The 23341-nt window shown below is 48.4% G+C and overlaps 2 protein-coding genes across 3 annotated transcripts in view; one reads left to right on the plus strand and one right to left on the minus strand.

Moving 5' to 3' along the window:
• relb (v-rel avian reticuloendotheliosis viral oncogene homolog B) overlaps nt 1-23341 on the minus strand; it is a 139746-nt gene that overhangs the window by 16619 nt on the left and 99786 nt on the right. The window lies entirely within an intron of this gene.
• On the plus strand, nt 940-18859 carry clip3 (CAP-GLY domain containing linker protein 3). Of its 2 annotated transcripts, XM_060074490.1 has the most exons (16): nt 940-1115; nt 3345-3725; nt 3814-3953; nt 4222-4315; nt 5289-5450; nt 6952-7070; nt 8260-8496; nt 9176-9232; nt 10009-10144; nt 12270-12446; nt 13693-13824; nt 14591-14714; nt 16911-16978; nt 17359-17431; nt 18058-18153; nt 18245-18859. In XM_060074490.1, exons 2-15 carry the CDS (start codon nt 3353-3355, stop codon nt 18110-18112), a joined length of 1947 nt encoding a protein of 648 aa, XP_059930473.1. In that variant the 5' UTR covers nt 940-1115; nt 3345-3352; the 3' UTR covers nt 18113-18153; nt 18245-18859. The 2 variants fall into 2 exon arrangements, with proteins under 2 accessions (XP_059930473.1, XP_059930474.1); XM_060074491.1 differs by lacking the exons at nt 9176-9232; nt 18245-18859 and having other exon boundaries at nt 942-1115; nt 18058-18194.

The following is a 23341-nucleotide window of genomic DNA, read 5'->3' on the forward strand; positions in this document are numbered from 1 at the left end:
CAATGAAACGTATTTGGCGATGTGGAAAGGTGCAGTATAACATGAATTTTCATATAGTGCAATATAAGTTAGAAATTAAACGGGTGCAGTAAGATAACAGAGAATGCAGGTAGTACGATATGTACTACAATATATACACACATACACGTAGGCCTACAGTATAGAGCCGCATAGATGGGTGTTGGGGAGTTACAGTATTGTGGCGTACGATAACAGAATAGCCTACAGTAGGCTATAGTATAAATAATAGGGTGGAATAATGCAGGGTGTTTTGAACAGTGAAGTAGTGCAACACAGCAAAGTAAAGAGACCTAGTGAGGTATTAGCAGCATAAATTGGATATATCGGATGAACGCAGTTGGTATGGGAGTAAAGAATATGATATGTACCAATCCTATGTTCCTAATGCAGATGGAGTTCTTTTCGTGACGTCAGAGGGACTTTTCCGAGGAGTCTGACGTCACGACCAAGAGGCCCCCTCATGTGTTGACGTTCGGATATTTATTGATTGCTTTTAGGCTTAAAAAATAATCATTTATAATTTCACGTGATTATACTTCTGTCTGTCTGTCTTTCTCTCTGGTTGTCGGTCGGTCTGTCGTCTGTCACTGACGTGTTATGTCCACTAGAGGTCAGTCGCCATGGAAAATATTTATTATATATGTGGTTAGGCCCATATCCAATCTCCGCAATAGGAGCAGAAGGATTAAAAAATGAGTCATTAAAGGAGTCGTTTTACTGAGGAGGCTGCATTCACATCGTCTACAGATTCAGAGGTTCATCTCTGCGAGTCCGCGACTGAAGAAAATGAGTCAGCCGTGACGCAGAGAGAGAGAGAGAGAGAGAGAGAGAGAGAGAGAGAGAGAGAGAGAGAGAGAGAGAGAGAGAGAGAGAGAGAGAGAGAGAGAGAGAGAGAGAGAGAGAGAGAGAGAGAGAGAGAGAGAGAGAGAGAGAGAGAGAGAGAGAGAGAGAGAGAGAGAGAGAGAGAGAGAGCATCCCACCATAGTCGGTGTATCGCAGCCGTAGTCCGACGTGTTGACCGAGAAGCAGATTCTCCAGATCAACCAGATCACCAGATTCACCAGATCCATCCTCCACTACAGGCTTGTGTTCAGGTACGTTCTGCTGGGTTCGAGCCCCGCCGTATTGTTATTGCGTCGCTGTGGTCGGATGTTGTTGTGTGGGTTGGGCTCCGTGTCGTGCTCATGGAGGATGTTCGTGTTGATCGGAGATGGCTCTTCTGTGACGCATTTCATCACCGAATGGAGACTATCGGCCCGGCTGGTTGGCCGGACACCGCGGGGTCCAGGCCACTCGGTGTCCGGACATCGCGGTGTTCAGTACCGCGTTGTTTTCCGTCTGATTCGTCTCTCCTCTCCTGCGTCGCACCAGCCGCCCTCCATCCTCTACGCACCTCGGGATCCTCTCTCTCCACCCACCGAGGACCCACCCAACGTCCCACACTACACCACCCTGCAACCCCCTACAGCTCCCTACACTACACTACCCTATATCACCCTACACCACCCTAGGGCAGCAGCGGTGCATTGCGTTCATTCATAGTGAGGATGCGTGTGGTTGTGTTACGGGTGTAAGATGGAGGATGGAGAGGGCCACGGTTCTGGATAGGCCGACATGAAGACGTTATCACATCTCGTGTTCCATATGTTATCTTTTATATTAATGTTAGTGTTGACAGCATCTCGAAGGGGTGTGGTTTTGTTTTGTTATTTGTCAGTGAGTAGAAACTGAATTTAAAATGAAGCTCCTGTTATTGCCCGTTATTATTGCAAATCTGATAAGATCCGTTCCGGGTCATCCCACTATGAAGCGTTTTAAAGATTATAGCCCATTGGCTCACGATGAAGAGAGCGAAACGCTCCGCGGTTAGGCTCAGGTTTACACCCCTTTAATAAGGAGAATAACAAAGGTTCACACCCCACCCCTGGTTCAACCATGTTATCAAATTATATTGTTATCATGTCATGTTATGTTATCATGTTATTATGTAATCATGTCATGTAATTATGTTATCATGTCATGTTATCATGTTATTATGTTATCATGTCATGTTATCATGTTTTTATTTTATCATGCTATTATTTTATCATGTCATCATGTTATCGTGTTATTATGTTATTATGTTGGTATGTTGGTATGTTATAATCTTATCATGTTAACATGTTATGTTATCATGTTATTATGTTATGTTATTATGTTGTCATGTTAATATGTTATTATGTTATCATTTTATTATGTTATCATGTTGTCATGTTAATATGTTATGTTATTATCTTATTATATAATGTTATTATGTTTTGTTATTATCTTATTATGTAGGGTAGGATATATATCTTTACAGTAGTATAGATATAATGTCGAGTAGATAGGATGTAGGGTTGTATGGATTAGGGTGGAGGTTAATATAGATATGATAGAGGGCAGGATAGGTTAGGTATGATGTAGGGTAGATACTTAGGATGTAGGGTAGGGTAGATATGATGTAGAGTAGAGTAGATATGATATAGGGTAGGATAGGTATTATGTATGTTAGGTATGATGTAGGGTAGATATGATATAGGGTAAGTATGATGTAGAGTAGGTTTGATGTAGGGTAGATACAGGATGTAGGGTAGGATAGGTATAATGTAGGGTAGGTATGATGTAGGGTAGGATAGGTTTGATGTAGGGTAGGTATGATGTAGGGTAGCTATGATTTAGGGTAGGATAGGTATGAGGGAGGGTAGATAGGATGTAGGATAGGGAAGAGGCGATGTAGGGTAGGTATAATGTAGGGTAGGTATAATGTAGGGTAGGTATGATGTAGAGTAGGTGTGACATAGAGTGGGTGTGACGTAGGGTAGGTATGACGTAGGGTAGGTATGACGTAGGGTAGGTATGACGTAGGGTAGGTATGATGTAGGGTAGGTATGATGTAGGTTGGGTATGACGTAGGGTAGGTATGATGTAGAGTAGGTGTGACAGAGTGGGTGTGATGTAGGGTATGATGACGTAGGGTAGGTAGGATGTAGAGTAGGTATGACGTAGGGTAGGTATGTTGTAAGGTAGGTGTGACGTAGGGTAGGTGTGACGTAGGGTGGGTATGACGTAGGTTGGGTATGACGTAGGGTAGGTAGGATGTAGAGTAGGTATGATGTAGGGTAGGTATGACGTAGGGTAGGTATGATGTAGGGTGCAGCCTGCTGACTGACGTCCTCCTGAATGGTTCAGATGATGAGTTTAGTTTGATTCCTTCTGTTTGTTCTGGAGTCTCTGGAGATGTTGACCTCCTCCCCCATCTCCCCCTCCTCCCCCATCTCCCCCTCCTCCCCCATCTCCCCCAGGCTGAGGGATGACCAAAGAGGAGAACCAAGAGGAGCAGCGCGAGGAGCGCGACCAGCAAGAGGAGGCGCAGGCCCAGCGAGAGGAGGAGGAGCGCTTCACTGAGGAGGAGGAGGAGGGAGAGGGAGAAGGAGACGACTATGAATTAGAAGAGGAGGAGCAGGAGGAGGTGGAGAAGGAGGAGAGAGCAGAGGACGAAGAGGAGGAGCCGGAGGAGGAGGAAGGCAGGAGACAGGAGGAGGAGGAGGCGGTGGAGGAGAGGGAGGAGCCACAGCCTGGAGGAGAGCAGGCGGTGGTGACGGAGCACCTGAGCCCCGTCCAGGAGCCGCAGCGTCGACCCATGGTTCACCCCTCGGCCCAGGCCCCGCTGCCCAAGGACTACGGTAACTTACAAATACAAAGAAATACATTTAGATATATAAATACCCATCACATACTCCCCCACTCAGCTATGACCCTTTCCCCCCCCAGCCTTCACCTTCTTCGACCCCAACGACCCGGCCTGCCAGCAGATCCTCACCAGCCCCGACACAACGATCCCAGAGCTGTTCGCCATCATCAGGCAGTGGGTCCCCCAGGTCCAGCACAAGATACACATCATCGGGAACGAGGTACACACACCCACACACACGCACACGCACGCACACACAGAAACACACACACATGCACACACTCACTCACACACACACATACACACGCACACGCAGCACGCAGACTCTTACCTGTTCCTACCCACTTACCTCCTCTCTCCTCTCTCCTCTCCTCTCCTCTCTCCTCCCCTCTCTCCTCTCTTCCCTCTCTCCTCTCTCCTCTCCTCTCTGCTCTCCCCTCTCCTCTCCTATCTCCTTCTCCTTTCCTCTCTCCTCTCCTCTCTCCTAGATCTTGAAGCGTGGTTGTCATGTCAACGACCGAGACGGACTGACGGACATGACGCTGCTCCACTACAGCTGTAAGGCTGGGGCCCACGGAGTAGGTAAGACAGGTGGAGCGACAGACAGGTGGAGCGACAGACAGACAGACAGTTATAGATACATACAGACAGACAAGGGTATACAGGCAGTCCGACAGACAGGTCTACAGAGAGTCAGACAGGTCTGCAGAGAGACAGGTCTACAGAGGGTCAGACAGGTTTCCAGAGAGTCAGACAGGTATACAGAGAGAGAGGTTTACAGAGAGTCAGAGCTGTGTGTCTCAGAGACAGACAGGTCTCCAGAAAGACAAACAGGTGTGTGTGTCCAGAGAGACAGACAGGTCTCAGACAGATGGTGTGTGTCCAGAGAGACAGACAGGTGTCAGACAGACGGTGTGTGTCCAGAGCGACAGACAGGTGTCAGACAGACGGTGTGTGCCCAGAGAGACAGACAGGTGTCAGACAGACAATGTGTGTCCAGAGAGACAGACAGGTGTCAGACAGACGGTGTGTGTCCAGAGAGACAGACAGGTGTCAGAGGGTGAGAGGTTTGTGTCCCGAAAGTCAGACAGGTGTCAGACAGACGGTGTGTGTCCAGGGAGACAGACAGGTGTCAGACAGACGGTGTGTGCCTCAGAGAGACAGACAGTGAGACAGACAGGGGTCAGACAGCCAGGTGTCAGACAGACGGTGTGTGTCTCAGAGAGACAGACAGTAAGACAGACAGGGGTCAGACAGCCAGAGAGACAGACAGAGAGACAACCAGGTGTCAGACAGACGGTGTGTGTCTCAGAGAGACAGACAGGGAGACAGCCAGGTGTCAGACAGACGGTGTGTGCCTCAGAGAGACAGACGGAGAGACAGCCAGGTGTCAGACGGGCGCTTTGTGTCTCAGAGAGACAGACAGGGAGACAGACAGGTGTCAGACAGACAGTGCGTGTCCAGAGAGACAGACAGGTGTCAGACAGACGGTGTGTGCCTCAGAGAGACAGACAGAGAGACAGCCAGGTGTGAGACGGGCGCTGTGTGTCTCCAGGGGACCCTGCGGCCGCCCTGCTCCTGGCCAGCCAGCTCATCTCTCTGGGGGCCGACGTGGGGCTGAGGAGCCGCTGGACCTCCATGAACGCTCTGCACTACGCCGCCTACTTCGACGTCCCCCAGCTGATCAGAGTGCTGCTGAGGGCCGCCAGCCCCCGCGGTACGCACACGCACACACACACACACACACACACGCACACACACACACACACGCACGCACGCACGCACGCACGCACGCACGCACACACACACACACACACACACACACACACACACACACACACACACACACACACACACACACGCACGCACGCACACACACACACACACACACACACACACACACACACACACACACACACACACACGCGCACGCACACGCACACTGCACACGCAACCGCACGTACACACGCACGCACGCACACACAGACACACACACACACACACACACACACACACACACACACACAACTGCACGCACACACACACACACACACACACACACACACACAGACACACACAGACACACACACACACACAGACACACACACACACACACACACACAGACACACGCAACCGCACGCACACACACACACACAACTGCACGCACACGCACACACACACACACACGTGCACACGCAACCGCACGTACACACGCACGCACACACAGACACACGCAACCGCACGCACACACACACACACAACTGCACGCACGCACACGTGTTTGTTTGTGTAGTGTGTACTCACAGTGTGTTTTGTTGTGTGTGTGTGTGTGTGTGTGTGTGTGTGTGTGTACTGTATATTCACAGTGTGTTTTGTTGTGTATGTGTGTGTACTCACAGTTTGTTGTGTGTGTAGTGTGTACTCACAGTGTGTTGTGTGTGTGTAGTGTGTACTGACAGTATGTTGTGTGTGTGTGTAGTGTGTACTGACGGTGTCTTGTGTGTGTAGTGTGTACTGACAGTGTGTGTGTAGTGTGTACTGACTGACAGTATGTTGTCTGTGTAGTGTGTACTGACAGTGTGTGTGTAGTGTGTACTGACAGTGTGTGTGTAGTGTGTACTGACAGTGTGTGTGTAGTGTGTACTGACAGTGTGTGTGTGTGTGTAGTGTGTACTGACATTGTGTGTGCGTGTAGTGTGTACTGACAGTGTGTGTGTGTGTGTAGTGTGTACTGACAGTGTGTGTGTAGTGTGTACTGACATTGTGTGTGTGTGTAGTGTGTACTGACATTGTGTGTGCGTGTAGTGTGTACTGACAGTGTGTGTGTGTGTGTAGTGTGTACTGACAGTGTGTGTGTGTGTGTGTGTGTGTGTGTGTGTAGTGTGTACTGACAGTGTGTGTGTGTGTGTGTGTGTAGTGTGTACTGACAGTGTGTGTGTGTGTGTGTGTGTGTGTGTGTGTGTGTGTGTGTGTGTGTGTGTGTGTAGTGTGTACTCACAGTGTATTGTGTGTGTGTGTGTAGTGTACTGACATTGTGTGTGTAGTGTGTACTGACAGTGTGTGTGTGTGTGTAGTGTGTACTGACAGTGTGTGTGTGTGTGTAGTGTACTGACAGTGTGTGTGTGTGTAGTGTGTACTGACAGTGTGTGTGTGTGTAGTGTGTACTCACAGTGTGTTGTGTGTGTGTGTAGTGTACTGACAGTGTGTGTGTGTGTAGTTCTGAACTCCACCTGCAGTGACTTCAGCCACGGCACCGCCCTTCACATCGCCGCCTCCAACCTGTGTCTGGGCTCCGTCAGATGTCTGCTGGAGCACGGGGCCAGCCCGGTCGTCAGGGTAACCACCGCCCCTCTCCTCCGGCGCTCTGGTCAACATGGACCCCCTCTCATCCCTCTCTTCCTTTCTTTTCCCTCTCCTCCCTCCCCTCCCTCCCTCCTCCCTCTCCTCCCTCCTTCCTCTCTCTTCCCTCCCTCCTGACTCACTCTCTTGTCTCCCACTCCTCCCTCCCGCTCTCTCCCTCCTCCCTCCCTCCTCCCTCCCTCCTCCCTCTCCTCCCTCCCTCCTCACTCTCCTGTCTCCCTCCCCTCCCTCCCCCTCTCTCCCGCTCCCTCCCTCCTCCCTCTCCTCCCTCTCCTCCGTCCTCCCTCTCCTCCCTCCCTCCTCACTCTCCTGTCTCCCTCCCCCTCTCTCCCGCTCTCTCCCTCCTCCCTCCCTCCTCCCTCTCCTCCCTCCTTCCTCTCTCCTCCCTCCCTCCTCACTCTCCTGTCTCCCTCCCCTCCCTCCCCCTCTCTCCCGCTCTCTCCCTCCTCCTCCCTCCCTCCTCCCTCCCTCCTCCCTCTCCTCCCTCCCTCCTCACTCTCCTGTCTCCCTCCCCTCCCTCCCCCTCTCTCCCGCTCCCTCCCTCCTCCCTCTCCTCCGTCCTCCCTCTCCTCCCTCCCTCCTCACTCTCCTGTCTCCCTCCCCTCCCTCCCGCTCTCTCCCTCCTCCCTCTCCTCCCTCTCCTCTCCCTCCTCCCTCCCTCCTCCCTCCTTCCTCTCTCCTCCCTCCCTCCTCACTCTCCTGTCTCCCTCCCCTCCCTCCCCCTCTCTCCCGCTCTCTCCCTCCTCCCTCCCTCCTCCCTCTCCTCCCTCCTTCCTCTCTCCTCCCTCCCTCCTCACTCTCCTGTCTCCCTCCCCTCCCTCCCCCTCTCTCCCGCTCTCTCCCTCTCCTCCCTCCTCCCTCTCCTCCCTCCTTCCTCTCCCCTCCCTCCCTCCTCCCTCTCCTCCCTCCTCCCCCTCCTCCCTCCCTCCTCCCTCCTCCCCCTCCTCCCTCCCTCCTCCCTCTCCTCCCTCCTCCCCCTCCTCCCTCCCTCCTCCCTCTCCTCCCTCCTTCCTCTCTCCTCCCTCCCTCCTCACTCTCCTGTCTCCCTCCCCTCCCTCCCCCTCTCTCCCGCTCTCTCCCTCTCCTCCCTCCTCCCTCTCCTCCCTCCTTCCTCTCCCCTCCCTCCCTCCTCACTCTCCTGTCTCCCTCTCCCTCCCTCCCCCAGAACGATAAGGGCCAGGGCCCGGCCGACGTGGTCCCCGACCCCATGGACATGACGCTGGACAAGGCGGAGGCGGCGCTGGTTGCTAAGGAGCTGAAGATGCTGCTGCTGGACGCCGTGCCGCTGAGCTGCCTGCTGCCGCGCGCCACGCTGCCCAACTACGACAACATCCCGGGGAACGTCATGCTGTCCTCCCTGGGGCTGAGGCTGGGGGACCGCGTGCTGCTGGACGACATGAAGGTGGGGGCAGGGGGCAGGGGGCAGAGGTCAGAGGTCAGAGGGCAGGGGGTGGGGCAGGGGTCAGAGGGCAGGGGGCAGAGGTCAGAGGGCAGGGGGTGGGGCAGGGGTCAGAGGGCAGAGGTCAGAGGGCAGGGGGTGGGGCAGGGGGCAGAGGTCAGAGGTCAGAGGGCAGGGGGTGGGGCAGGGGTCAGAGGGCAGGGGGCAGAGGTCAGAGGGCAGGGGGTGGGGCAGGGGTTAGGGTGGAGTTTGTTGTTAGGTAAGGCAAGGGTAATGTTAGTAGTTAGGGTGGGGTTAGATGTTAGGGTCACGGTTAATGTCAGTACCAGGAATAGGGTTTGGGGTTAGGAGGTTAACACAACCTACCCCCAACCCTAGAGCTACACAACAGCCATTGGTGCATCTGTCACCACGACAACCAGACAGCGTTGCTATGATACGACACCGGGCCTCTGCACATAGTCCTTATTCCGTATTCCATGACATATTTACATTACTTCTGTGTATCTGATCTTTCAGGATTGTATGTTTCTTACCTCAATGATCATTTTATACCAACGATGTTACAAACATGCGATGTTTAGGACGCGATGTGAAGTTTTGCGACGTAGCGTCGCGCGGTTGTTGCTATAGTAACCCTGGTGTTGTTGGTTGTTCTGAACCGTGTGTTCCGACTACGTAGCCCCGTAGCAACCCGAACACAGGCGACGGCATCTCATCGACAATCCCCCCCAGACAGGTGGGTGGGCCGCGTTGCCCGCGGCGACTGAATCCGTTACCGTGGAAACCTAGAGGGACCGACTCCGGGACCTCGTCCATAGTCGGTTGAGTCAGACTCTGGGTCTGAAATCTGGGAAGAACTTGACACATTCCCTTCAAATAACGTATTTGTTAAGTAATTAATTAACGTAATGATCAGTTAGCTTATCTCTTCCCTGCTTAGCTCCTTAGCCAACACCTAGCTACACCTAGCTAACCTCAGCTAACCGCTATCCCAGCGCTAACATTACTGACAGCCATCAGAAATATACATTGTACCTGACAGGTCGGAGGTCAGGTCCCAACTAATGTAACACTGAATGATATAACCTGCTCTTTGAATCAGCTTGGATGTCCTGTGTTTCTCTCCCCTCTCCCCTTTCCGCCTCCCCTCTCCTCCTCTTCTCCTCCTCCCCTCCCCTCTCCCCTCTCCACCCCTCTCCTCCTCTCCTCCTCTCCTCTCCTCCTCTCCTCCTCTCCTCCCCTCTCCCCCTCCCCTCTCCTCCCCTCTCCTCCTCTCCTCCTCCCCTCTCCTCCTCTTCTCCTCCTCCCCTCCCCTCTCCCCTCTCCACCCCTCTCCTCCTCTCCTCCTCTCCTCTCCTCCTCTCCTCCTCTCCTCCCCTCTCCCCCTCCCCTCTCCTCCCCTCTCCTCCTCTCCTCCTCTCTCCTCCCCTCTTCCTCCTCTCTCCCCTCTCCTCCTCCCCTCTCCCCTCTCCTCCCCCCCTCTCCCCCTCTCCTCCCCTCTCCCCCCTCCAGCCCGGGACTCTGCGGTTCTGTGGGACCACTGAGTTTGCGAGCGGCCAGTGGGTGGGGGTGGAGCTGGACCGCCCCGAGGGCAAGAACGACGGCAGCGTGGGCGGAGTCCGCTACTTCATCTGCCCCCCCAAGCTAGGTACCAGTACTACTGCAATACTAGTACAATACTAGTACAATACTTCTTCATCTCCCCCCAAGCTAGGTACTACTGCAATAATACTGGAATAATACTGGAATAATACTGCAATACTACTGCAATACTACTGCAGTACTACTGCAATACTAGTACAATACTAGTACAATACTAGCACAATACTAGTACAATACTAGCACAATACTAGTACAATACTAGTACAATACTAGTACAATACTAGCACAATACTAGTACAATACTTCTTCATCTCCCCCCAAGCTAGGTACTACTGCAATAATACTGGAATAATACTGCAATACTACTGCAATACTACTGCAGTACTACTGCAATACTACTGGGATAATACTGCAATACTTATATACTTAAATATAATAAGTATATCTATATAAGGTATAGGGCTGCAACAACGAATCGATAGAATCAATAAAAATCGATTACTAAATGCGTTGGCAACGAATTTGGTCGTCGATTCGTTGTGTCGCACGATTAATAAGTTACTCATAAGCGCAGCACTGTTTACAGCCAGCCGCCGACAGGTTGGTTCACGGTTCATGCACGCCCACAGCGAGCTTTAGTGTGAGCGACCACAGCTTGTATTTTGGTCATATCTTAAAACTGGACTGTAGGCCTACATAAAAGTGTTGTACCTTCACTGTCTTTGGGTTAAAAAAACTCCTTAAACTCAGTATCCGTCTAGTCCAACCGAAAACTGTCAGCTGCTGCTGCTGTAGACGTTGTGCAGACGGGCTCGGAGTCGGCACCGCTGCATCAACAGTCATTCAAAGCAGCGGTAGTAATCACACAACCGGACGGTGGAGAAACTCCCGTCAGTTAAAAATAGTAATGCCGTTTTTAAATCCATGTTAAAATCGGCAGGATATAGAGCTAGTTAGCTTAAAAACTAACCAATGGTCACAAACAGTGTCAAATGTGATGTGTTCAGGTCAGCTCAGTAATATGATTGATGTGTTCAAATGCAACTGAAAAATAATAATAATAATAATAATTGAGATTTTGGTGAAAACTTGTTTTCCCAGTAATATAAAATAGATAGTAAAGATAGAATTATGACCTGTTTAATGTCCTATCTTGAACTATCATCTTATCAGCAATTAAAGCAATATTACAAGTTCTATTTCAAGGAGTCTCGAAAATGGTATCAATAGGTTCGACCGGTTAACCATGGACATCCCTTATATACATATAAAAGTATATCATACATTGTATGTTTTTTTTTGTGTTATCCCAGTTATGTTTTTTTAATTTTTTTATTATTTAATATTACTTTTAATAGTTCCGGGACATTGGAGCAATAACCTGGTGTTTTTACACTTCAGTGTGCACTGTGAATTTGAAGTAATGTTCAGTTTTTGAATAAAGATGCGGCAATTCCAAATGTTTCTTTTTTTTATCCGATTCATCGATTAATGGAAAAAATAATCGACAGATTAATCGATTATTAAAATAATCGTTAGTTGCAGCCCTAATAAGGTATATTTAATAGTATATCTGACAGGTGTACTGTGGTCCTCAGGTATCTTTAACAGGCCTATGTTCTGCATTGTGGTCCTCAGGTGTATCTAACAGGTGTATTGTGGTCCTCAGGTGTATCTAACAGGTGTACTGTGGTCCTCAGGTATCTTTAACAGGCCTTGTTCTGTACTGTGGTCCTCAGGTATCTTTAACAGGCCTATGTTCTGTATTGTGGTCCTCAGGTGTATCTAACAGGTGTATTGTGGTCCCCAGGTATCTTTAACAGGCCTTGTTCTGTATTGTGGTCCTCAGGTATCTTTAACAGGCCTATGTTCTGTATTGTGGTCCTCAGGTGTATCTAACAGGTGTATTGTGGTCCTCAGGTATCTTTAACAGGCCTATGTTCTGTATTGTGGTCCTCAGGTGTATCTAACAGGTGTATTGTGGTCCTCAGGTATCTTTAACAGGCCTATGTTCTGTATTGTGGTCCTTAGGTGTATCTAACAGGTGTATTGTGGTCCTCAGGTATCTTTAACAGGCCTTGTTCTGTATTGTGGTCCTCAGGTATCTTTAACAGGCCTTGTTCTGGATTGTGGTCCTCAGGTGTATCTAACAGGTGTATTGTGGTCCCCAGGTATCTTTGCGCCGGTGTCTAAGATCTCCCGGGCGGTGGAGCAGCCCCCCCCCGCGGTCATCTCCGCGCCCCGGACCCCCCGCCTCGACCTGGCCTCCCGCCTCGCCAGCAAGACCAAGAAGGAGAAGAAGAAGGAGAAGGAGAGGGAGAGGGAGCGGGAGAAGGAGAGGGAGAAAGGTAAGGCTACTAGGAGCTTCGTGGACTGAGATGTTTCCTCCAACATCCCTGGGGCCGGTTTGGTCTCCTTCCTCTAAAGGTCGGGTCGGCCATGTTGGGTGACGTCTCTTCTGTCGGTATTTGAAGCGAGATCCCAAACAAACAGAGCCCGCTTGCCCCTCCCTCCGTGTTTCATGCATCCAGTAAAAACTACCATGAATGCAGCGCAAAACCCCTAAAGACCCACCCCGTGTCTGTGATCGGTTGGAATACTATTTACTTGGTTTTGAGTGGTAGGTAGTACCATTTGTTTTGGTGTACGATCTCGGAGCGTAGGCTGCCTACAGAGGCACTCTTTTTTGCGGCCTGCTTATGGGGCGGGCAGCTAGCAGATCACCAGAAAGATACATGATCTGATACCAGAGAGAAAGGATAAGGGTTTGAGACCCACGTTCTGTCTGGGTTAGAGTCCTAGAATCTGGGCTGGAGTCCCAGAGAAAGGACCTAGTTCCTTTAGGTCGGGTTGGAGTCCCAGAGGAAGGACCTAGTTCCTTAAGGTCGGGTTGGAGTCCCAGAGAAAGGACCAAGTTCCTTTAGGTCGGGTTGGAGTCCCAGAGAAAGGACCAAGTTCCTTTAGGTCGGGCTGGAGTCCCAGAGAAAGGACCTAGTTCCTTTAGGTCGGGTTGGAGTCCCAGAGAAAGGACCAAGTTCCTTTAGGTCGGGTTGGAGTCCCAGAGAAAGGACCAAGTCCCTTTAGGTCGGGTTGGAGTCCCAGAGAAAGGACCAAGTTCCTTTAGGTCGGGTTGGAGTCCCAGAGAAAGGACCAAGTCCCTTTAGGTCGGGTTGGAGTCCCAGAGAAAGGACCTAGTTCCTTTAGGTCGGGTTGGAGTCCCAGAGAAAGGACTAAGTTCCTTTAGGTCGGGTTGGAGTCCCAGAGAAAGGACCAAGTCCCTTTATAATAATCAGAATAAGAAGAATGGGTTAAATTTATATAGCGCTCTTCTAGACACTCAAAGAGGCTTAACAGTGAAGGGGGGACCTCACTCACCACCACCAGTGTGTAGCCCCCACTGGGGTGACGCACGGCAGCCAATCTGCGCCAGAACGCTCACCACACACCAGCTGGAGGTGGAGAGTGAGGGAACTAATGAGTCAGCCAATTACACAGAACGAGAAACATATAGTACTAGTTGTACTATATGTATTACTATGTGTATTACTTATGTATTACTGTGTGTATTAGTACTCATACTTGTTGTCCCCCCAGCCCTGAAAAAGAAGTTATCGGAGGAGCTGCTGGACCCAGAAGGTCTCAACGTGGAGCTGGGAGACCAGGTCCTGGTGGCCGGCCAGAAGATCGGCACAGTCCGCTTCTACGGGAAAACCGACTTCGCTCCCGGTGAGGAATATCTAGGATATATACTTCTGCTATCTATCCCCTGCACTCCTACTTTACACATACAGTGGTAATAGTACTGTACACATACAGTGGTAATAGTACTGTACACATACAGTGGTAATAGTACTGTACACATACAGTGGTATTAGTTAGTACTGTAGTACTGTATACACATACAGCAGTATTAGTACTGTACACACATACAGCAGTATTAGTACTGTATACACATTAGGGATCGACCGATACCGATTTTTTAGGGCCGATACGATACCGATATTTTTTCATCAGCCTTAGCCGATACGCCGATACCGATTTTCTTGAGCCGATTTCTTTTTTTTTTTTTTTTTTCTTTTTTTTTTAAAGGAACATTTATTGAACTTCAATATAAAAAACAATATTTAACAAATAGTAAAAACAGGTGAAGTAGAACAAGTAAGAACAAGTAGATGAACAATATTTAACAAATATTAAAAACAGGTGAGGTAGAACAAGTAAAAAAAAAAACAGCGAAAATCAGCCGCGTATCGGCCCACCAGGGGGTGCTGTGTCCCTGCAGGCTGCTGGTTCTCAGTGCTACTGATGAGTGTATAGTATAATGACCACCAGGGGGTGCTGTGTCCCTGCAGGCTGCTGGTTCTCAGTGCTACTGATGAGTGTATAGTATAATGACCACCAGGGGGTGCTGTGTCCCTGCAGGCTGCTGGTTCTCAGTGCTACTGATGAGTGTATAGTATAATGACCACCAGGGGGTGCTGTGTCCCTGCAGGCTACTGGTTCGGAGTGGAGCTGGAGATGCAGACAGGGAAACACGACGGCTCGGTGTTTGGCGTGCGCTACTTCACCTGCCTGCCCAAATACGGCGTGTTCGCTCCGCCCTCCCGCGTGCAAAGGTCAGCCATCACGCTCATTTATTTAGGCATCCATACGTTGTTTTTTATTGAAGTATCTTTATGTTTTATTGATATGTATTTGTATGTAGGCCTATTTGCCTTTGCACATATATGTTTATACTGTATGTGTACATATGTATGTATATCGATATGCATTTATATTATTTATTTATTTTACTATTCCTTTTTGTATAATTGTTCTATATGTTGATCTCTTAATCATGGTGTTAGATTTTTCTGTACCAATTTCTCTGCTCTAGAGGGAAAGGAGAAGGACTGTGTACAAATTGAAAATAAGCTAAATAAAAGTTAAAGATTTAAAACAAAAGTACATAAAGCATACATGTGATACAGGGTATTTGATACAGCTGACAAAGTCTTTGACATAGATGAGGGAGTCTTTGATACAGATGGTAGAGTCTTTGATACAGAAGGTAGAGTCTTTTTGAAACTGGTAAGAGAGCCTTTGATACGGATGAGGGAGTCGTTGATACAGGAAATACATTCTTTGATAAATGTGATACAGAGTATTTGATCCAGAGTGTATGGTCTAGAGTCTTTGATCAATCATCTTTGATTCAGAATCGTTGATGCAAAATTAGTGTTTGACACAGTCGATTGGTGTTTGATATGGGTTATGGGGTCTTTGATACAGGTGATAGGAGTCTTTGATACAGGTGATTATAGTCTTTGATACAGGTAATGGAGTCTTAGATTAATGGATACAGAGTCTTTGATCCAGTTGGTAGAGTATTTGATACAGCTGACAAAGTCTTTGATACAGCACAGAGTATTTGATACAGCACAGAGTATTTGATACAGCTGACAGAATCTTTGACACAGATGAGGGAGTCTTTGATATAGCTGACAGAGTCTTTGATACAGCTGACAGAGTCTTTGATACAGCTGACGGAGTCTTTGATACAGATGGAAGAGTCTTTGATACAGATTGTAGAGTCTTTGATACAGAAGTTAAAGACTTTTTGAAACTGGTAAGAGGGTGTTTGATGCAGGTGATTATTGTCTTTGATACAGGTAATAGAGTCTTGGATTAATGGATACAGAGACTTTGATCCAGTTGGTAGAGTATTTGATACAGCTGACAGAGTCTTTTATATAGATGGAAGAGTCTTTGATACAGCTGAGGGAGTCTCTGATACAGATTGTAGATTCTTTGATACAGAGTCTTTTTGAAACTGGTAAGAGAGTCTTTGATACAGATGAGGGAGTCGTTGATAAAGGAATTCCATTCTTTGATAGATGTGATACAGAGTATTTGATCCAGAGTGTATGGTCTAGAGTCTTTGATCAATCATCTTTGATTCAGAATCTTTGATGCCAAATTAGTGTTTGACACAGTCGATTGGTGTTTGATATGGGTTATGGGGTCTTTGTTACAGGTGATAGGAGTATTTGATATTGCTGACAGAGCCTTTGATACAGCTGAGGGAGTCTTTTATACAGCTGATGTAGTCTTTGATACACATGGCAGAGTCTATGTGATACAGAGTATTTGATCCAGAGTTTATGGTCTAGAGTCTTTGATCAATCGTCTTTGATTCAGAATCTTTGATGCAAAATGAGTGTTTGATACCGGTGATTGGAGTGTTTGATATGGATTATAAAGTCTTTGATACAGGTGATTAGAGTCTTTGATACTGGTTATTCGAGTCTTTGATATGAGTCTTCGATACAGGTGATTAGAGTCTTTGATATGAGTCTTTGATATGAGTCTTCGATACAGGTGATTAGAGTCTTTGATATGAGTCTTCGATACAGGTGATTAGAGTCTTTGATATGAGTCTTCGATACAGGTGATTAGAGTCTTTGATATGAGTCTTCGATACAGGTGATTAGAGTCGTTTAGCCACATTAGAGTCTTTCGTGCAGGTTTTAGAGAGTATTTGATACAGGGATTGATGGTCTTTAGTACAGGTGATCAACAATCTTCTATACAGTTAACAGAATCTTTGATACAGGGGATAAATCATCTCTGTTCCAGGGATAAAGGATACAGGTGATGAAGGATACAGGTGATGAAGGATACAGGTGATGAAGGATACAGGTGTAAGAGGATACAGGTGATAGAGGATACAGGTTATAAAAGATACAGGTGATAGAGGATACAGGTGTAAGAGGATACAGGTGATAGAGGATACAGGTGACAAAGCACTAAAGATTGTTTTCCTGGTTCAGAATCGGAGGACCGAAGGAAGGCTTCCAGAACGACAACTCTGCGGTGAAGAAGGTTCACCAGGTCTCCAGTAAGTAGACACGGCTTTATTGCCTGAACCTAGGTCAGTACTGAACCCAGGTCAGTACCTGAACACAGGTCAGTACTGAACCCAGGTCAGTACTGAACCCAGGTCAGTACCTGAACACAGGTCAGTACTGAACCCAGGTTAGTACTGAACCCAGGTCAGTACTGAACCTAGGTCAGTACTGAACCCAGGTCAGTACAGAACACATTTCGGTACCTGAACACCTGAATACTGGTCAGTATTGAACACAGGTCAGTACTGAACTCAGGTCAGTACTGAACACGGGGTTGGTGCCTTCTGGTCCCTATTTTGGTGAACCCCTAAGCTCCAGTCTGAGGGTGAATGTGTGTGCGGTTCATGACTGGAGGTGTTTTGTTTTTCAGTGTCTCAACCCAAACGGAACTTCAACACGGTGCGGTCTCCGAAAGACCTCACCTCAGAGAACTCCATCTCCAGGTAGACAGCGAGACACACACACAGTCACACAACCACACACACACACACACACACACACACACACACACACACACACACACACACACACACACACACACACACACACACAGACACACACACATTGACTAACTCAATATTTAAACAATTCCTCGTTTTTTAACCTTGAGACTTTTTCTACTGCTCCTCCTCCCCTCCTTCTTATCTGTCTATCTTCTTGCCTTCTCTTCCTCCTCCTCTCCTCCTCTCCTCCCCTCTCCTCCTCTCTCCTCTCCCCTCTCTCCTCTCTCCCCTCTCCTCTCTCCTCCTCTCTCCTCTCTCCTCCTCTCCTCCCCTCTCCTCCTCTCCTCCTCTCCTCCTCTCTCCTCTCTCCTCTCTCCTCTCTCCTCTCTCCTCTCTCCCCTCTCCTCCTCTCTCCTCTCTCCTCTCTCCCCTCTCCTCTCTCCTCCTCTCTCCTCCTCTCCTCCTCTCCTCCTCTCTCCTCTCTCCCCTCCCCTCTCCTCCCCTCTCCTCCTCTCCTCCTCTCTCCTCTCTCCTCTCTCCTCTCTCCTCTCTCCCCTCCCCTCTCCTCCCCTCTCCTCCTCTCCTCCTCTCTCCTCTCTCCTCTCTCCTCCTCTCCTCCTCTCCAGGTTACTCTTCTGCTGTTGGTTTCCATGGATGCTGCGTGCGGAGATGCAGTCCTAATCACTCCTTAATCTCCTTCACCCTCTCCTCCCTCTCCTCCCTCCTCCCTCTCCTCCCACCCCTCCCTCCTCCCTCTCCTCCCTCTCCTCCCTCTCCTCCCTCCTCCCTCTCCTCCCTCCTCCCTCTCCTCCATCTCCTCCCTCTCCTCCATCTCCTCCCTCTCTCCCTCTCTGACTCTCTTCTTGCTGTTGCAGTTATACATTCATATTCTCGCGTCGTAAATCACTTTCAACCTCCCTCCCTCCCTCCCTCCCTCCCTCCCTCCCTAACTTTACGTGGGATGCCTCCTGGAGGTTCAGGTGGGGTTAGGGTTCGGCCAGGCTGGTGTACCCGCTGCCTCCACCCTGCTGGTTGAGTGTTCCATCCCGCCTCCTGTCACTCAGAGAGACTGACAGTACCCCAGCGTGGGCTCAGACCCTAGAAGACAAAGAGCAGGCTCCAGGAGAGGCTGTTTGGAGCTCAGACGTCCCAGCCAGGTGTGCTGGAGATGTGGCTTGATGTTCCTGTTCCTTACGGGCAGAACAATGTTAGAAGTGTCTGCTCTTCGAGTGGGAACTAAGAGTCTGAATAGATCACTTCTTTAGGAAACCGATCGGAACCAACAGGATCCCAAACTTTAGCACTAACTCGTGGTTCAACCTCCAAACTCAACTCCAACTAAAGTTCAGTGTTTCTTACTCAAACACTAACTAGCGGTACTTTTTAACACTAACTAGCAGTATGTTTTCACACTACCTAGCAGTATGTTTTAAAGGGGACATATTATACTACCAGGTGTGAGTGTGATTAGCCATTACAAGCCGTTTTGAAAATGTGCAGCTTCTGACATCACAGGTGGGCGTGTCCACCTAGATGTGTGCTGGAGAGATCAGTCTACCAGCCTACCCAGTGGACTGTAGCAAACGTTGCTTATCTATCCGACATACATCTAGGTGGACACGCCCACCTGTGATGTCAGAAGCTGCACATTTTCAAAACGGCTTGTAATGGCTAATCACACTCACACCTGGTAGTATAATATGTCCCCTTTAAAACATACTGCTAGGTAGTGTGAAAACATACTGCTAGTTAGTGTTAAAAAGTACCGCTAGTGGTATAATATGTCCCCTTTAAAGCTACCTAGTGGTACGTTTTAACACTAACAAGTGATACGCTATAACACTAACTAGCAGAATGATTTAAAACTAACTAGCAGTACATTTTTACACTAACTAGCAGTACTTTTTAACCCTATATAGCAGTATGTTTTAACACTAACTAGCAGTACGTTTTAACTCTAACTAGCAGTAAGTGTTGAGGTGTTTCTTCCATGTTCCTTGGTTCAGGGCCAGAGAGAGATCATCTCTATCTAACGGATGCAAACATTAAAGCCAACATGCCAAAGAAAGCCCCTTCATACCATACATGTTGGTCCAACCAATAGCAGCACTGATGCTTTCAGCGCTACCCCATCTAGAATATAATAATATAACAATAATATATATTCATACTAGGTTGAATATATTCATTGCAATGGATCCAGTAAGACAGCATGTAGAGCCCACTGTGTGTTCCTGTCCCATATCTGGTGTCATATACTCACTGCCCGCTTGAGGACATCATCTAACCCGCCTGGAAGTGAATATTTCCTAACCCTGTCAGAGTTGATAACAGCAAAGAGGTATTCTGCCCTCATGAGGTTCTGAGTTGGTTGGTGTTTACCGTGAGGATAGATTGATGTCCTGATCCGTGGAGGAGGGCTTGTCCCATCGTGTTATCCCCCTCGTCTCCTCTCTCTGTCCTCTCTTCCTCTCCCCCATCCTCCCCCGTCACTGAAGGAGTGTCATCACCCTTGAGTCCTGCTGATATATAGCCATATGTAATCTGTGTCTGTGTGTGGAGATGCTGGTAATGTCAACGTTGCTCTTTAAGTACACTGACGTGTGTCGCACACAAACACACACAAACACACACATCTAGATCTCTGATGACTGGGTGAACACAGCTCTAGCTCTCTGGTGACTGGGTGAACACAGCTCTAGCTCTCTGGTGACTGGGTGAACACAGCTCTAGCTCTCTGGTGACTGGGTGAAAACAACTCTTGGGAACAGGGAAGTAGGCGAGGTGTCCTATAAATCATTTAGATTGGAAACAGAAGAATATCTGAAGTAGCTCAGTAGACCATTCCAGCTCTCTGTGTTCTAGATAATTCTCTTTGCTGCGCTATGTTGTATAAACTAGTCGGAGAGACTACTTACAACTTGTCAATGAACTATAAATGTTGCTATTTACCCTAGCGCCTCCCTAAGGAGGATAATGTGGTGTTCACCTCCACCTCAGTTCAGACCGCGACCCTCTGATCCGACCAGAAGGGGGCGCCAGCGGGCCGAGGGGGTTTTATGAAGATAATCGATCCTTTTATTACTACAACTAAATGTTCGTTGTGCTGGATTGACATACTGAAGTTACCGGTCGAACCCATTCTGTTTAAAGCTGTACATATAAATACAACGTTTTACCGTTCCTCATACCATCATCCTGAATACAATTTGGATAGTTCACTAAGTGTACTTTATCGTTTACTTTGTTTTGTAGTCCCACATGTTGTGAGGTCAGGGGAGAAGACCATGTTTGTGTTCAGTGTTGAAATTAAAACTCACTGCATGCTCTCTCTCCCTCAATCGCTCTCAATCTCTCGCTCCCTCAAACTCTCTCTCTCTCTCTCTCTCTCTCTCTCTCTCTCTCTCTCTCTCTCTCTCTCTCTCTCTCTCTCTCTCTCTATCGTAGTTTTCATTTTTAAAGACAGTTTTGTCATCTCGTCCGCATGAAACTGCTTCTAATATCAGTGATAACTTTATGAATACAATAATAAAAGATAATTGATGTGGTTTTCTACTTTTGCCTGTCTGGTGTTTGATTGACAGAACGGCTCTCTGTGGCCCTCTACGGGCCAGCGGTGTTAACGAAACACAGAACTGGTCCATAATGCCTCGTGTGTTCCCCTTAATATTATGAAGGGAACCCCTTTAAGCCATCACTAGATGAAAGTACGCCTTTAATAAACCCCCTTTCCCCCTAAAGTCTCAGATATCGCCAATCTGTCCTTGCTAAAGAAGTCCTCGTGACGCTGCTGTCACACAGCTCCCAAAATAACGAATAGTAAAAAATAAAAAACACCACGCGGAAAATGAATTGTACCAAGAAACGTTTATTCGGGTTGATACACATACAGGGCCGTCCGTGCGTAAAACTATCTTATATCCTTCAAATGAAGAGTCACTAGTCAATATATTAAATACTAAATCATTTAAATAGAAGGGCGTTGATCGGGTGGGGACGCTCAGAGGGCCACGGACCGTGGGGGCTCCAGGGGTTCTCGGGGGTCCAGGGGGGAACGGGCCCCGCGGGAACTCGGCTGCGCCTCTGTGCGGCTCTTCTCCCGCTTCCTCCTGGCTCGCCGGTTCTTAAACCAGACCTGGAGAGGACAAATCTAGGTTATTTATGTAGCCTATATATATATTTATGTACATATACACTGAATATGTACTTAATATTTCGATAATTGATGCGTTCAACATAGACACCGGTTTGAATAATCGCAGTTTTAAAATACTAATGTATTTGTCAATAATAAAAATAATACTTCAATCACAATTTTGAGAATAGAACAGATTGCACGTTTCAAATACTGCTTAAATAATATAATTTCAATATGTTTAGAAGAGTAAGGCCTATTCTCTCCCTCGACATGAACTATACGCGTGTGAAACCTCTGTGTGTGGGAACTTGAACTCGATTCTAATAATAAATCATATTTATGATGATGATGATGATGATGATGATATACTGACCCTCACGGTTTCCTCCGTTAGCCCGCTGTCAGCCGCCAGCGAGGCTCGTGCGTCCGCCGCCGGGTAGTCGGTGAGGAGGAAGAGCCGCTGGAGCAGCTGTGTCTGGCCCGGGGTGAAGACCGTGCGGCTCCTGGGGACAGGACGGCCCACGGCGGGACCTGTGAGGAACATGGGGCCTGTTAACAACATGGGGCCCGTTCAGAACATGAGGCCTGTTAATAACATGGGGCCCGTTCAGAACATGGGAATAATAATAATGATAATAATAACAATAATAATAATAATAATAATAATAATAATAATAATAATAATAGTAATACAACGATAATATAATATCGATATCAAATGAGCGCTCAGGATCGCGGAGACCGCATCACGTCTTCACACCTAATGAGAGACGGTTCTTACCGGGGTGACTGGCCTGTTGTCGGGGGTAAAAGGTCAGGCCGGCGGGGTATAAGCTCAGGTCTGGGGGGTAGTAGCTCAGGTCTGGGGGGACCAGGTCTGGACGGAACCCTCCGTACGACAGAAGGCTGCCTGGCCCCCCCGGTCGGGCGGAACACACACCCCCTGGGACTCTGCGGAAGAAGGCCTCTCCGGGAGGAAAGGTGGTCCCGGGGGTCTTCTGGGCTGAAGATCCAGCAGAACGCGGGAAGCCCGAGGACAGGATGTGGTCGATGCTGAAGTCGGTGAGCCTGGACCCGTTCATCTCTCAGAGACACGCTCAAGGTGTAGCTTTAGAACTCTCTGTCTCTCTGTCTCTCTGTCTCTCTGTCTCTCTGTCTCTCTGTCTCTCTGTCTCTCTGTCTCTCTGTCTCTCCCCAGACTGGGTCCTGAGCTCCAGATGTGCTCCAGGGTCAGGTCTTATAGCCCAGGAGGTGTAATAGCAGAAGTCGGAGCATCAACATTAGGGCGCGTGGCTCATTAGCATAAGGGGCTAATTGGAGAGTCCGACTTCAGAGGAGATGAGAGGCGGTCTCTCCTGAGATCAAACCAGGTCCTGGATCACAAGTTGAACATGAAGCCTCTCTGATCGATGGATGGATCCATGATGGAACACTGACGAGTTTCTGCTTCTCACATTGGTCTTAGCGTGTCTTTACTTCTCCTCCGGGTTCAAGTTTATTCAAACTATCAATCCTGAATGAAACATGAAATAAAATCACGACGATGAACTGTCGCCCCAGTTCATAGGATGATTAGTTGATAGGATCGGATGTTCAATCTTGTTGGGGACAATATAATATAACATAATATAATATAATATGAAGAACCGTCTTCTGAAGGAAACAGAGCAGCTTGATGAAGACACAACGCTTAGTTCGAGTCCTTCACAGACCTGCTGAGCTCGTCGATGCGCCGACAGTAAGATCAATCACAGATCATTACCATGATCATT

The sequence above is a fragment of the Gadus macrocephalus genome, chromosome 16 (genome assembly GCF_031168955.1).
Source record: "Gadus macrocephalus chromosome 16, ASM3116895v1".
NCBI lineage: Eukaryota > Metazoa > Chordata > Actinopteri > Gadiformes > Gadidae > Gadus > Gadus macrocephalus.